At 40.3% G+C, this 16,534-nt stretch overlaps 1 protein-coding gene across 1 annotated transcript; it reads right to left on the bottom strand.

Moving 5' to 3' along the window:
• Window positions 1–371: 371 nt before the first annotated feature.
• On the bottom strand, window positions 372–15,663 carry LOC139716242 (NADH dehydrogenase [ubiquinone] iron-sulfur protein 2, mitochondrial-like). Its single transcript, XM_071627807.1, has 12 exons — window positions 15,553–15,663; window positions 11,410–11,513; window positions 11,046–11,155; window positions 10,120–10,321; window positions 9,215–9,327; window positions 8,527–8,601; window positions 7,335–7,412; window positions 6,457–6,662; window positions 5,659–5,788; window positions 5,247–5,342; window positions 1,428–1,569; window positions 372–409 (listed from the first exon to the last, which is right to left on the bottom strand). Exons 1-12 carry the CDS (start codon window positions 15,654–15,656, stop codon window positions 372–374), a joined length of 1,398 nt encoding a protein of 465 aa, XP_071483908.1. The 5' UTR covers window positions 15,657–15,663.
• Window positions 15,664–16,534: the final 871 nt, after the last annotated feature.

The raw sequence follows: 16,534 nt of genomic DNA, 5'->3' as shown, positions 1-16,534 counted from the left end.
ATATGAGCATAGACAGAGACAGATGGGATAATACTCTCTGCAAAATTTGTGCAAATCATATGGAGGACCCACAAAAATAGTATTTTAGTTCAGGAAAATCACTTCTTTACAGTATACCTACTGGGACTCTTAAGTTTATACATGTACAGACATCTTGAAATTTAATTTGAGTGAGGGGAAAGGAGACTTGAGAAGCAAATGATATCAACCAAATGGCTTCTGAGAGTGTAATGAACCCTGACCTGGTGAAATAAATACGAGATATCATGCATCGTGAGTGACATTGATTTCATATAGATATATGCAAATTTGTGTTTCATGTTCACATGTCAGCATTATACCCATTGACTCTTGGCAACAGGAAATATTCTCTATCGGTCCACCTCTCCAAACACAACATCCAATGTTCCTGTGAAAGATACAAAGGAAAGACAAATATATAACCGTAGTATTTCAGAGAAAATAAGACAACAGATATACATAATTGCAGGGTTAAGAGATTGGTTTGTGCCTACAAAATGTATGTACACTGGGAAGGGTAAATTCAGAGAAAAATTCTAACATTTTTTATGGTTGATAGAACAAGGGTTGTATGGTGAAGAACAAGCATGATCTTTAAATGCCATCAATGATTACACTTTACAATAATTCATATGAGAAATATTGACCAGTGTATGACAATCACAGACACAGACACACACATTAAAAAACAATACAAAACAAAACAAAACAATATCTGAGGTTGATTAGAAAGAGTATAACAGGGGATCCTCATTAATATGAGCTACTTAAGGAAGGAGGAGGTAAAGTGATCATCAGTGTTGGTTTGACTGTTTGCAAAATAACTCAAAAAGTTGAGCACGAATTTAAATGAAACTTGCAGGAAAAGTTGATAATGACACAAGGAACAGATAATTCAATTTTGGTAGTGATTCAAGAATTTCAATGGAATTTTGAAGGATCTCCCAATCTTTTTTGCAGATACGGTCAATGAACTTGGAAGTTCAAGATGCGCGTATTTGAAGGTTTGCATAAAGCTCGTGCTCTGCTTGGGTGAGGCACGTTACTAAAAGCTGATGACATAAACAAAAGGCTTCTATACAGTGGACCTCGGGACCAGCAGTTTCCTTTTCTTACATCGAAATTTCATTATAACCGAATGAATAAACAATAAAAATACATATAGTGGGTAATGTTGCGGCCTGAAATTTTACTCTGATGTAACCGGAATTTCATTATAACCGGTTCGTTATAGACAGAAGTGCACTGTATTGAGAAATTGGGGATTTTCGGCATGTATATGTAATAATGGGGGGAAATGGGCTGCTTGGTGGAGGTCTGCACTCTACAAGTGCTTTTCCAGTTAACAAACGAGGTTTCATTGTGTCGACAAAAGCATAAAAGAGATATATCTGAATGGGACTCACCAATGATGGCCACTACGTCTGCCAACATGTGACCTTTGCTGACTTTGTCCAAACCAGCCAGGTGAAGGAATCCTGGGGCTCGGATCTTACACCGGTACGGCTTGCTGGAACCATCTGACACCAGGTATACACCAAACTCGCCCTGTAGGATGAATGAAAGGAGTATTATGTATGTCACAAATCTTACACTGGTAGGACTTACTGGAGCCGTCCGACATCAGGTATGCACCAAACTTGCCCTGTAGGAAAGATTATTGCAGGAACTTGTACATGATAAATCTTACACTATTGGGGCTCGCTGGGGCAGTCCTACACCAAGTATACACCTAACCTATCCTAATGGCAGAATCATAGAAGAGAAGTATTCACATTAGAATACACCTGCACGTCATGCCAAAGCTGACACCATGTATACACCAAACTTGCCCTGGGAAAAGAAATACCCAAGAGGGAAAAAAACACACACTTCAGACTTACAAATCTCACACCTATACAACTCGCTTGAGCCGTCTGACACCAGGTGAATGAAAAAAAAAAGATAAACAACACTTTCAAATATTTTACAGTAAGGTCATCATCAAATGGAGAGAAATAATTTTTTTTTTCAGTGATACTGTATTCATTACATTACAAGAAACATTTTTGAAGTTATCAAAATAATCACGTACATTTTATTTACCATTTTTTTCAGCAGAATAATTCAAATATCTCAAAATTTTATTACAATGTATACATTTTTGCATTCGAACTCTTTATTTGACAGGTGAGCGGCCGTAATCTGGCAGAACTGCGTATCTCCTTTAACACATTACGCCAGAAATCGGGTTTAAAGATTCAATGTTACACCTTTCTAAACTGAGATACGATGAGTTGCATTTTTCCTCTTTTCTCGGTCATAATTGGTCTAAAGAATTTATTTCCAGCAAAAAAATGACAATTTGACCTTTTTAAGTAGTAAAAATTACCAATTTAAAAAACTTACGCAGTTCTGCCAGATTAATCGTCGCCAAATTTTTGCGATCGTAATCTGGCAGAACTGCGTATCTCTGGTCACGTGCCCGGGTTGATCAGCCAGAACTGCGTAAGTTTTCGGCCATGCGGGGGGTTTTTCAGGCAGAACTGCGTATCTCTAGGAGTTACGCAGTTCTGCCTGATAAGCACGTGTTTTATCAGGCAGAACTACGTATCTCTTTTCGTGGTCAACCACGTGCTTATCAGCCAGAACTGCGTATCTCCTAGAGATACGCAGTTCTGGCTGATAAACACGTGGTTTATCAACCAGAACTACGTATCTCGGTCTATTTTCTGCGGGTTGTCTATCGTATTTTACCATCCATCCTCTCACTATTCAGCGGATGCAGTGTCAAAACAATGAATATTTTAGATCGAGTACAATTTTGTTGAAATATTTGTATGTATAAAGTCATCATTATTGATTCACATTTAATTTCATTTTATCCATTCATTTGTATGTGGAAAATAACTTGCTTTCCCCAAATGTTGTCAGTCTGTGTTCATGTTTCAGTATTATTTAGCGGCACAAGAAGTACTGCTACATCAAAAGCCTGGCTGCTGCTTGGGTTATTGTCGATCTCATGAAGCATTGCATTTGGATTAAGAATATTATTAGACTAGGTTCTAGATGTTAAGCTATATTGTTCATGAAGACTACAGGTACTACACTGTAGACCGTCTAGACCATAGTCTATTCAGGCCTATAAACGATACACTAGACATCTAGAGACTAGTAGAGCGGTACGTAGGAATCTGCATACGATAGGCCTACTGATCTCATTATCCTAGTATACCTACTCTATGCCCAAAGTAAGAGTAAGCCTAGACCCTTTTGGCTGAAGGCCTAAACTCTATTTAAACTAAAGAATACTAGGAGCTAGGCCTGACTAAAAGTTTATTTACAGCTTTATCAGAAAATAAAAAAATAGACCCTAGTTCTCGTTTGTGTCGACTCCTACTGTAGGCCTTATTGTAACTACAGTACTAACGTTAGGGTAGTAGTGTTCTAACCGTTACTATCTACGCAGGCCTATTAAAACGTACGAGAACTCTCGAACTCTGTCTACTCGATTGTCTAGGTCTATGTAACATCCAGACGTCTATTTTGGGGCGTCATTATAACAGAGACTAGTAGATCAATAAAAATGAGTTTCTAGATTTTCTAGTCTAGACTCTAGATCTCGACTCTATATCCAGGTAGGGGCTAAATCTACAGCTAGACTGTTTATTGGGGATCTAGGCCTAGAAGGTACTAATGTTATAGTAGATCTAAGAACAACGTAAAGCCTAACCTGCCTATCTATAATGACTAACGGCAAGACTATAAAGTCTATAGCCTATAATGTCTAGTAGTACTAGGCCCTAGTAGTAATGTATAGAACACGGATCTAAATCTAAGTTTCAGATCTATTTCTAGGGCTAAATGTTTATAATTTAGCGTTTAACCTGTAGATTCTAGATTCTTCATATTACAGATTTCAAGAATGTCTGGCCGAATCAAATCTAGAAAAATAGAAAATTGAGTAAAGACAGAATAACCGGCGATTCAGCCTAAGTTAAGTAACGGTAGGCCCCAGTAGTCTAGTAGGCCCCTACTGCACAACTCTACTGAGAGTACCGGTACGGTACCCGTATTAAAAAGTAAACTTTAAAAGTGTTAGTATTGGTCAATTTCTGACGTCTGTAGGATTGGATCGAAAATGCCATCGTTATGGACGGTATCCCAGATATTCATTAAACTTCTCGAGATCAATCCCATAGATCCAAGCCCACTAACCGCTTATTACAATGAAAAACAAAATAAGAAGCTATGGTCAATGGATTACAGATATTGTTGTTCGCGTGACCTACGCTACCGCACAGTACATTGATTTCACGTACACTAACAATGGACAAGTGCTGCAGCAGTACTAAGTAGGCCTAAAGTTGACTGGAGAGTGATGTCAGACAAGATGCAAACTATAACGTTTGTTAGATCTAGAAATGCTCTAGGCTTAATAAGCATTAGATTGTAGCAAAACTTAATAGTAAGGCATACCGCATATTGACCTGTTTTGAAGCCTGCCAGTCTATGAAGGGAAAGAAAGTGGCAATTTCCCCCAAGAGTAACGAGGGCTATTGCTTTAGCGCGACTGTCGTCGTGTACAATAAGCGTAGCCGTACGACGTGTCTAGCTAGGTAGCTAGGCACTGCTAGCCTGAACGCGCAGCGCGTTCGTCACTACCAAGGTCGCGCACGCGCGTGTTAAGATATACCATGTCCGTGCGGGATGCAGGAACACCTTGGTCCAAGCGTTGTCGTAAGTCGATTTACGCAGTTCTGCCTGATTAACATCGGAAAATTCATTTCGAATCTCGACTTACGCAGTTCTGCCAGATTAATCGCCCTCTCTCCTCAGGAATTTTGCCAAAATTACTTTCTAAAAATAACTTTCTGTACCGATTCACAACTTATTTTTTGGCCCACTTGAAAGAACATGAGAAAAAACACACAAAACACTCAAAACCTGAAAATCGACCAAAATCGACTTAGGGAGTTCTGCCAGATTACGGCCGTGAGAACGAAAGCTGCATTATCCATGTACAGCAAATAACATTGACACAATATCCCAGCCGTTTACATTAAGAAAAGGTTGGCATTACTAGTACTTGAAATGAAATCAAGCATGCATCATATCATCTCCGGAAACAGAGATGCTCAAACAATATTCTCCACTCTTTGTTTCATTTCCCATATACTCATCCCTCACTGTTCATTTTTAAAGACATTGACAATGACCTTTGACCTTTGACCTTTGATACTGACCTTGGGGGCCTCAATGGCAGTATAGGTTGCACCTGGAGGGACCTGGAAACCCTGGGTAAAGAGCTTGAAGTGATGGATGAGGGACTCCATTGAATCCTGAGGAGGGAAAATAAAATAAAAGAAGACGAGTTACATTAAAACAAGATTCTCTATGCCACAAAATGTGACAAAACATTATCACTCTGGTGGAATAGAGGACAACCGTAAATCAAACCTGCCATAAAGTCCTTGGGATATGACTTTTAAAATTATTCTAGCGAGAGCTGGAGTAAACAGAGAGGTATGATGAGAGGGTATTTGCACAGAAGAAATTTGCACAAGCTATGGTTTGAATCTATACCACCTTTGTAAAATTGGGACGAGGATTTTGTCATATATGACCTCTTCATACCAAGGTTCCACTGTATCCTACCTTCATCTCCGCCCTGCTGGGAGGCGAGATCTTGTTGTCGTCGACTTTGATCTCCCCCTCCGGCATCTCATTGAGGCATTGGTGGATGATGCGAAGACTCTGTCTCATCTCCTCCACCCGACACAGATACCTGGAGGACAGAATAGGGAATTTCCCCAAAGAGGGAGAAGTCCATTCATCATCAGTGTTCACACATTCTTTTTTCAGGGCCTGATATGAAATGCACTATAGTGGACTGCAGGCAGAATGCAATATAGTACTCAGGAGTGATACCAGATCATTATGGACAATTATGCTTACTGCGGTTATATTCGCATGACGCTGATTATACAACTGGAGTGCACATAGTACGGTTCATGAGGGAGAATTTGTAACATTTTGTTTTCATGTGAATTATTTGATACAGAGCATGATTGCACAACATATAAAACTTGTTATACACGTATGTCTCTATACCTATCCTTATATTTCTCATGCACATTCACAGTTGTAGCGCATGACTATGCAACATATATAGTACATTGCACACATGAAAATTAACTGCCTACAATGTATATGTGACAATGAAATCCATTAACATTTTGACTCATCCACAGACATGAGACCAGCAGTATGCAAAATTTTTATGCCAATAAAATGAAGAACACAGCTTACAATGGAGAAAAAAAAGCTGTGGTCACATTATTAGCATTCTGGATGAAATAGAAGTTGTACTCGTAGTATAACTATCTATTAGTTCAATCTCGTAGACTCTGTCTGGTGTAAATGGCAAACGGATCAGAGCTCCGCCCAGCTTACCTGTCATAGCAGTCGCCCTTTGACCCGATGGGGATGTCAAAGTTCATGTTCTCGTAGCCGTCGTACGGCTGCACCTTGCGCAGGTCCCACTTGATACCAGACCCTCGGAGCATGACGCCGCTGAAACCATAGTTAAGAGCGTCTTCGGTGGTGACGACCCCGACGTCGACGGTTCTGTCCTTCCAGATACGGTTGTTGGTCAACATCTAGTACAAGTAATAAGAGGCAATAATTATGAGCAGCTGTCCTTTTGCAACAGAAGCAATACAAGAATGAATCACTTGCATTATCATCAATGAAGCACCGCAAGAGAGGCACCTGACAAGGATTCCATACTGTACAAGCTGTTCTTTTCACATACACATATTTTCGCGAATGAGGAGGTCAAAGGCATTTTTGCAAGGTGTTGTTTTCACAAATTGACATGAGGCCATCGTAAATCCACAATTAGTCTATCGCATCGTGACATTTTCACATGTTGTTATATTCCTGACTTGCGAAATAAGAAAATTAAACCCTCGCAAAAATAACAGCTTAAAGCTTAAAAGCCCAATTCTCATCTCCACCAATACTGTACTATCCCTTTAAGTGATACACCTAATCTCACATATACAATGAACTTATCAATGCATGAGCACATGACTTTGTGTATAAAGGTCGCAAACAAGCCAAACAACAAAATCAAAATCAAGCTTCAGATATCAAGGCTTTACATGTAGGAGCAGTACAGCATATTTCTCCTTCTCATTTCTATACAGAATACTTGTACTACGACCCCCTTCAACCACTGTTCAGGCTTACACCATCTGCCTAACCTAATCCTCATGATGCAAAGATATAAGAATGTCCAATGCCAAGATTTCTTGGGAAGTACTTACCTCCTCCAGCTCATCAATGCGGATAGAGAAATTCTTGATGAAGTCGTACATGTCATCCAGAAATCCCAGAGGCAGATCCTGTACATTGGGAATGAAATACAGTGCATGTCAAGAATTAGTATCAAAGTTTGTCTGATAGAATACTTTCAATTTCAATTTGGGGTTGTATCGTTCCCGCAAAAGTGGTAGGAAGGATTGTCGTCACTTTCTGGTAAGGAAGATTCAAAGCTTGTAATCATAGCCACTCTTATGAAGGCATCGACGTACATGTAAGTGGCATCATTACAGAATTGTGTTGCGGATCTTGTGGTCTGGTGGATATTCACTACAGGATCAGGTCCTGCCAGAGCACATGTGTCCTTGAGCTACAGATCTAATCCACGAAATGGGAACCTGGTAGGAAGCCGAGGGATAATAACGTGGGACTAAGGTTTGTGTGAACCACAACGGACAGCCTGGATGAAATCCTTGTAAGGTTGTGGAATGAGTGCAGGGTAGGTGCCAGTTTCATTCCATTGATGAGGGTGATAATCACAATATTAAAATCAACCAGAGCAACAAATATTACAATAGATTTTCATCATCCTCGCCCTGGCCATCATTTATCTGGCTTACTCTCCACATGCCCATTACATATCTCAAGGGAAATGGAGATCAGGCATTTTCCTCTATCACTCCTCGCCTATGGAACTCCCTCCCATCATTTCTCTGTGAAATTGACTATTTGGAGCACATCAAAGCTTCACTCTGGCCCGACCTATCTCACTAGACACTCAATCACTATAACTTTCTCCATGGAGTCTGCACTTTTCTTTTTAAATGATTATTATTATCATTATTATTATTATTATTATTTATTCATTCATTTATTTGTATTATCGTATGGGCCAAATGCTGTGAACAATCATCATTATCAGTATAGTTTACTAGTCCCCCCCCCCCCCCCCCCCCCCCCCCCCCCCCCCCCCCCCCCCCCCCCGGAGCTCTAGATCACAATGGCATCAATGTTATACTTCTGTACCTCCAAACCACAATGCATTAAAAGGGTAGCCTGTAATAAATAAGGGTCTGAATCAAGGGAGAAATTTTTACCAAGACCAAAAAAATACAAAATCCACCATTAGGTATCACAGCAAAGGAACAACAGCATGAAATAAGACTCATTGACGATGCTAATCGCTGTTGATCTCACCTGGGAAACACCCCCGGGCCTGACGTAGGCGGCGTGCATCCTGGCGCCAGACACACGCTCATACAGCTCAAATGTCTGAAAAACGAGAAGTATGCAAAGAAATCAACATCAGACCAAGAATATGGCATTTTCCACGATGTTCTATTTACAATTCATAGTATCTGTAAGCCTTTGCCATTTTGAATTTAATAGTGTACAACTACTTGTAATTCTGTTGATGCAGTCAAGATCAGCAAGGAAAAATCCTTTAAGCATTCCATCTAGAATTTATGTTCAAGACCATCAGAGCACTGAGCACACCATCTCAAATGAACTCAGTTATCTCCTTCCATCCAAAGGGGAGATATGTACAGATATGCTCGTAAAATAATGTAAGATGAAAGATTCTAATTTTCATTGGTCACTTGTATTGATAAAAGAAACAAACACAAACGCACAGTTATTCCTATCTCATGAAAAAATACCTAAAAATTCAACCTTTAACAGAGAAGAGAGACTCTGATCTCAACAAAGATATAATTCTCTTGCCAGTTGTGCCTTGTCTTGAAGTGGACACTTTTCTCCTGAGGTAGTTTGATTACAAAAGAGAGGTTTATCTGAATCAATTTTTCTGCTAGTAATCATACTGCATAAGATGATGAATGGTATTCCTGTATAGCACAGCCAAAAGGGTTAATCAAATTTTCACCTTTTCTCTCTCCTCAAAGAGCCAGAAGAAAGGTGTCATGGCTCCGATGTCTAGGGCATGAGTGCCAACAGCCATGATGTGGTTGGCGATCCTCGTCAACTCTCCAAACATGACTGTAAAGAACAAGAGGCAAAATTGCACAATGAAATAACGACTCAAATTGATGAAATTCTTGTGTCAAGTTATTGAAGGATTAGAACCAGCACTGACTGTTGGGCAGAAGCGTGGTGGTCTAGTGGATAAGACGCCTGTCTGGTGATCAGGAGGTTGCAGGTTTGAATTCTACTCGAGTACTGCTATGTATGAATGCCCATGATCATGGCTTCTATTAAAATAATGATCAATTCAGTGCTTATTTATGTCAATATAGGGCAATTTGTCAATCAGTTGAATGAAATAACAACTCCTCTGACAGAGGCATTTCACTTGCTGATTCAGCGGAGTTTTCCTGCTATCATTCTTTATTTCTGCATTATCTTTTCTTTGGATGTCATCCTATGCATTAAAACAGATACCAATCTGTCTCTCTGTGTTGGAAGAACTGAACATACCTAGATGCATCGGTTTCATAAATTCAAAAACACTTTGTCAATGACTCAGAAAATGCTGCATGTTTCCAACAGAGATGATTTCAATCTTTTTGATGTCATCCTGGTTACCCCTCCCACAACTGTTCTTGTCCAACATTCAAACAAACATGAGAGTGTACAATGATAACACGGCTAGTGGGAATTTTCTCAACGATGTCAAAGTCCAATCAATTTCATGTCTACTCAATCAATGCAAGCCAGAGCAATTCCAGTGTCCAATAAGGCCAGTCATCACTTTTATGATATCCATCCCTTTTATTAATTGGTCCCTGTGAAAAACAGTACTTCTGATAGGAAGACCCTAATTTGGCTTACTGCGGATGTACTGTGCCCTCTTGGGGACGGATATGTTGAGGAGCTTCTCGATGGCGAGGGAGAAGGCCTGTTCGTTGCACATCATGGAGACGTAGTCCAGGCGGTCAAAGTAGGGCAGGGCCTGCATGTAGGTCTTGTATTCAATGAGTTTCTCTGTGCCACGGTGTAGAAGGCCAATGTGGGGGTCGCAACGGACGATGCTCTGTGGGGCAGTGGGGGGAATTATCACTATCACTGATCAGTCTCTGAGATCAAGCAGTATCATAGTCATACTATACTCATCTAGCAAGGCTTTGAGGAAAACAATCCTTGCCAATTTCAGTGGTGATATATCACTTGGTCTACTCCCACTTCATCCAACAGCCATTTAATCTCAACCTATATGGTCTAATCCCATTTCGTCTACAACCACTTTGTCTAATGATCATCTAGTCCAACTGCAACTTACAAATGTAGCCTCATTGCGAGTGGGTCTACTTCCGGATGGGCTTTGCCCGTTTCGTCTAATACCCACAGTTTATTAGACAAAATGGAGAAAAAAAAAATCCAAGGAGTCAAAATTGCAATTACGCAATCTGGTCATTAGACGAAATGATAATTAGCCAAACTGGACATCAGGCTAAGTGAGGATTAGACCAAATGGGCAATACAGGAAATTGATACACTTGTAGTAGACCAAATGAGTTTTAATAGCTGTAGTGGCATTAGACAAATTGGGAAGTAGAACATCTGATATTAGACCAAATGGCAATAAACCATTTCAGTGACTTTGTATTCAAAATATAAATGTGTGTGTTGTGTGTGTATTATGAAGGTAGGTTGTATCACCAATGAGATAAACACGCCAAATTGTTTTTCTTTTTTCATTGAGACGATGTCAGAAAAAAAAAATTAAATCATTATTAGTCTTCAAAATTTCAACTCACCTCTCCACTCAATTCTAGCACAAGTCGCAGCACACCGTGGGCTGCTGGATGTTGGGGACCGAAGTTGATCACCAAATTGGCAACATCTTTCTCTGCGATGGGATCACGATCTGTAAGAGAAAAGAAGTAGCACATCACACAGACAATGTATGAACATGAGTGCCTTTCTTACCCGCAATCATGTTCACTAATTCAAAAAAATTTGAAAGTACAGTATACTCATGAAATACTTGCACACCACAGCACTTCTGTTGCCTAACCATTCATTATACAACTGACTACTGTAGCTTTGCAAAGTAAAATGAAAATAACTAAGTTAAATAATATCATTTCAAACAACATTTTGGCGCTGTCTGTTGCTTACCATCCCAGGGAGGGGCAGGCCATTTTGCCGTGACGTCATCAGGATACATCACAGCCTTGGAGTACTGCTCGATATCCTTCACTTCTGGCTGCCATTGTTTGTTTCTGTGAGAAGGAAAAACCATTGATTACGAGTCAAGTAATTCTGTTGTTGGTCACAGGCTTCACTCTTAGTCTTAGTCTTCTATAGGTAGGTCTGCATATGTGAAGTGATTGTCTACGTCACGTCACAAAACAATGAGTTGACTGGTCATTGTGCAATTTACCACAATAACAACAAACGCAATTAGGCATGACGGCCCATTAACGATGAGCAAATTCGTAGTTTTCATGAGCCCAGTGACAAGGAACCACATTTTTTTTTTTTTCTCCCAATCATGTATTCTGGACCAGTGGACCATACTATGTAAAATATGGACCAGCTATCCATAGCTTACTTGGAAGAACAATGTAATTTAGAATCGAGAAGGACAGGTGGTCCGTTAGTGCATTACATACAAAATGTATACGTACATTGTAGACCTTCGATACAAATCCAAGTAATTTACGGGTAGGGCAATTGTGCACTTTATGGCCCTTTCTCATCGGTGTGAGATTTAACCCTAATTGAGCAGTGCATGTGAATTAGGGTACCTATCAGGCACCCCGGGTTTGACAGCGTGTCTTCCGGCACTGTACTGTGTGCATGTGTGTGAGATTTCACGTTGGGATGCAGTGTGTGTGAATGTGTCAACGTGTGTGTGCGTGATGAAAGCTACTTACGGTACGCTGTATGGTTGCTCTAACGCCCATCCCTGCGCGGCGCTATCGAGTGCGAGCAGACCCTAGAAGCAGGGTGCTGTGCATTGGCACACAACGGAACGCAATCAATGATAAACTTCTGTGCTTCAATCATGATTTTAAATGAATGAATTTTGTGGGTTTTTTTAAGCAGGGGATCAATAATTAACCTACATTGCAGAGGACATTATGTCCACTCGCGGCCTTGCCGAAATTATTCTGTAGAATAATAATTAAAAAAACCAAAATCGTATCCCGATTCATCTGTTATTGTTTATTTTGTCTACATAGTTACCGTTTAACGAGCCCGACCAGACACCGTGCAAAGTGCGTAAAGAGTCAAACCACCAGTTTTCGGACACTTTTCTGCAACATCTGTTCAACCCAAGTAATAGTCTACAAAATTATATTCATAACAATGTATATTGTATGTTGAATATATCACATTATTTTTTCCTGATAATGACTTTGTTAAATACATCATAATATCTCATAAAATCCCCAAATATTACCACCTTGTCAAATCCCCAGAATTCAGATAGCCTCTCCAAATTCGGACATGCGCTATGTGTGTTAAATGTCAATAAAGCATGCAAAGCCGCTGAAAAATGAGCGCGCCACACCTTGTTGGTGCAAGGTTGCATCGGGGATGTTGTGGCGCCCATTCATGTCTGAATTTTGCTAACTCGGCACTTGCATTCAGCTCCTGTAGACGGTTAACATAACTTCATCGGCACGTACAGAGATTTTGTTAATCTTTTGTGTTTTTGAGGATACCATTTCACCGAACTTGCGATGAGCGAAAAATCTCGCAACAGAATAGCGTAATTTTTCAGTTTTAAGCACTTTTTCGGTGACCCTCATCCTTTACACAGGACCCAATTCACGCTTGCTTTGGAAACGTTGCGCTGATTCTGTGTATTTGATGGCAAAATTTGGGATTTTAGATGGATTTTTCGGCACTTTCCTGTGGTGAACGGGTGTACCAGTAGTGATATCTACAATGTACACACGTATGTCATGTGAAACAATGTGATATGCGTGTGTTGTGACAGCAGAATTTGCTGGCATGTGATAAGTGATAAGTGTGTGGATTCTGGAGGCCGGCTGAAAACTGGGGGTTTTACACTAGGCTAGCTAACCATTTACGGGCAGCCACATACATATAGTGATGTAGCAACACACACACAAGCCTCACGTAGAGTAAGAGCCCAAATTTTAGGACACGTAAGCTTTATTGCAATATTTATTCAACTCAAATAATACTCTCCAAAAATACATCTATAATAATGTATGTTAAATATATCAACCTAATTTTTCCCAATATCTATTTTGTTAAACAGATCATAAAATTTCACAAAAACTCCAAATATCATCACCTTGTCAATTCCCCAAAATTCGGACAGCGTCTCCAAAATTCGGACATGCGCGCAATGTCAATACGCATACAAGGCAGCTGAAAAATTCGCGCGTGGCATACATTGTTGGCGCAAGGTGACATCGGGGATGTTGCGGCGCCCGTTCGTGTCCGAATTTTGGGGACTGTGCACTTGCATTCAGCCCCTGTACATTTATTCACTGCATCGGCACGTACGGAGATTTTGTTTTTCTTTTGTCTTATTGAGGATACCATTACACTCTGAGCTTGCGATAACCGAAAAATCTCGCAACGGAACGGCGTAATTTTTCAATTTTTAGCGCTTTTTTGGCGACCCCGATTTTTCACACGGGACCTAATTCGCGCGCACTTTGGAAAAGTTGCGGCGATTCCGTGTTTTTAACGGCAAAATTTGGGATTTTAGATGGATTTTTGGAGGTGACTCAGGCACTTTCCTGTGGTGAACGTGTGTGCTAGTGTGTGAAACGATGTGATATGCTTGTGTTGTGACAGTCGACTTTGCTGCATTGTGATAAGTGGGACGTGTCCGGATATTGGAGGCCGGCCAAAAATTGGGGTTCTTACTCTACATACAGTATATGTAGCTCACCCGCGTGTAACCCCGGGACGCTCCGTATACAGTTACACACTGTGGGAGCGTCCTGAGTCAATAGAGTGCTATATCGGTAAGCTTGAAAAACATACACAGTCTGTCACAGATTTTCGCACCTCCGTAAGTTTCGAATATCACGAGGAAAAAACGTACTTTTATAGTATACATAAGATTCTTATCTAATTAATACCCTTCGTTCACCTTGTTCTTGTTCACACTGGTCCAATGATCTTGAAAAAATGTTTTTTTCACGGCCATATACGGGTCCGTAGTCCTAGCTCCCCATCCCATTCACCATTTTCGAAATCAGTATGCAGTACACTGCGCACGTAAATATTCATGTGCTGGCGGAGTCGCAATGCGTTTAGCCTTCTGACAAGGCCTGCGCGCGCGCACCCACCCAGAAAGCAACGCAATATACAGCGAGAGGGTTTGCCAACAGTATGATAAGGCCTTGCTACAAAGCTACACGACTTGACGGCCAGCGCATGCGCACAAATCTCAAATCCATTGACTGTATAAGATGTAGTTCTCCCGAGTTCCTCTCGACCGAGTCGCATTTAACTCATCAAACCGAGCAGAAAGGGACTATTGCCAGAACCAAAAGTTGAACGCAGTCAGTCTTCAACATTACATCTTCACCTTAAGTCTTCATATTGCAGAATTTTTGCGATTTCATATTGATTTTTAGGCGCTATACTTCGCCTGTCATGATCATGTCTGCTACAATGCGCAGCCCCAACACTGCGTGTTGGGGCTGGTCGCAGTTAACCCGCGTGGTTAGTTTGCACAATTTGTGATGGGGTTGGATCAGGATGGATGAAGGAGGCATGAAATGTATTCAGATTCTATTCACACAACTGTTGTGGTGAGCTGGCGCAAGCTAGGAATAAGGATGTTAAGAAATGGAATCTGTTGTATCGCAGACTACTGCCAACTTTCTCACACTTTGCGCCATGATCATGGCAATTTTCAGCGATTTGCCGATGCAACATTGTACGTATTTGTCCGTATGGGGTCGCTGCTGCGGTTAACCTTGCCCTGGCCTTCTTATTGTAGTCTACTGTAGTACTAGACAACGTTGTCTACGGCGAATGTTTACCGATACTATATAACATATCTAATCTAACGTCAGATCTTGGCTACACCACTGAAAAGTAAGATGTCTCACGTTAGAACCCTAACTAACCGGTGACGAGTTAGGTAATTTAAACGAGTCGAAGGAATGTCTGCCATTACCCGACACCTAAATAAGTACGTGGGACTACACAGGTATATTCACCGGCTGATTCACATTTTTCAGTAGTTCTAAACGATTAACAAGCCAATATTGAGATCATAACGTATTATTTTCATGAAATTGAAACTCATACCTTTTTGACGAAACTATGGGCAGTCTACTCAGTGCTGGGTTCGTGAGAACCGTGCGGAAATTTGACGCCAAGCTGTACGTCGCACGGCCCAAAATCGACGCCATTTTGACACAGCTTACATCACTATCGATCTATGCGGCCGATAGCTCGATACGATAGCCAGGCGATTTTGCATGTGTTTATTTTTGTTTTGTTTTGTTTTTTATGTACAGAGTGTGCAGAAAATCACGTTATGCAAGCAAGTGGCTTGGTGTTTATATAGCCTATACGGATGTGATTCTTCACAGTCTCAGAACCTTCGAGGTTGTAAAGAAAGAAGAAACTTAATGACCTACAGTTCAAGGCTCACAGGCCTATCCTCATAGTGACAGGATAATAAAAGGTCCCCCCCCCCCCCACTTTTTTACTAGTCGCTAGGACAGTGTAGTTTCAGATGACCGACCACCACTCAAATGCCAAAGGTATTATTAGACAGAAACAATCCGTCTTTCCGGAGGAGTTTCATAACATCATCTTATTATCCTCCCAATTATGATGTTATTTTGTTATTGATATCATTATTACCCTTTGGAATAAACTCCCTCTTTATATTCAGAATGCCTCATCTGTTGAGTCATTTAAAATTCTTCTCAAAACTCATCTGTTTAATCAGTTGTATTTTTTTTTTTCCTGGAGGTGCACACAGTCAGTTTTTGATTATTGAATCTCCGTATCACATGTATTGGTTTTTTTTCTTCTTCTTCTTCATTTGTTACTGTTATGTTGATTTTGAATTGTCTTAATGCTATATTGTGTTTTCCAGGTTTTTTTTTTTTTGTATGAATAGCACCAGTGCGCTTAAAAACACCAGACATGAAGCGCCTTATAAATGCAATTATCCTTATTATCATTATTATTATTATTATTATTATCTTTACTATCATTATCATTATTATTATTATTATCACTACTACTACTATTAGTATTACTATTATTCATGGTT

Source organism: Diadema antillarum, unplaced genomic scaffold (genome assembly GCF_040938485.1).
Source record: "Diadema antillarum isolate AM-2024a unplaced genomic scaffold, OU_Dant_1.0 scf00000063, whole genome shotgun sequence".
NCBI lineage: Eukaryota > Metazoa > Echinodermata > Echinoidea > Diadematoida > Diadematidae > Diadema > Diadema antillarum.
This window is presented reverse-complemented; position numbering and strand designations above follow the sequence as displayed.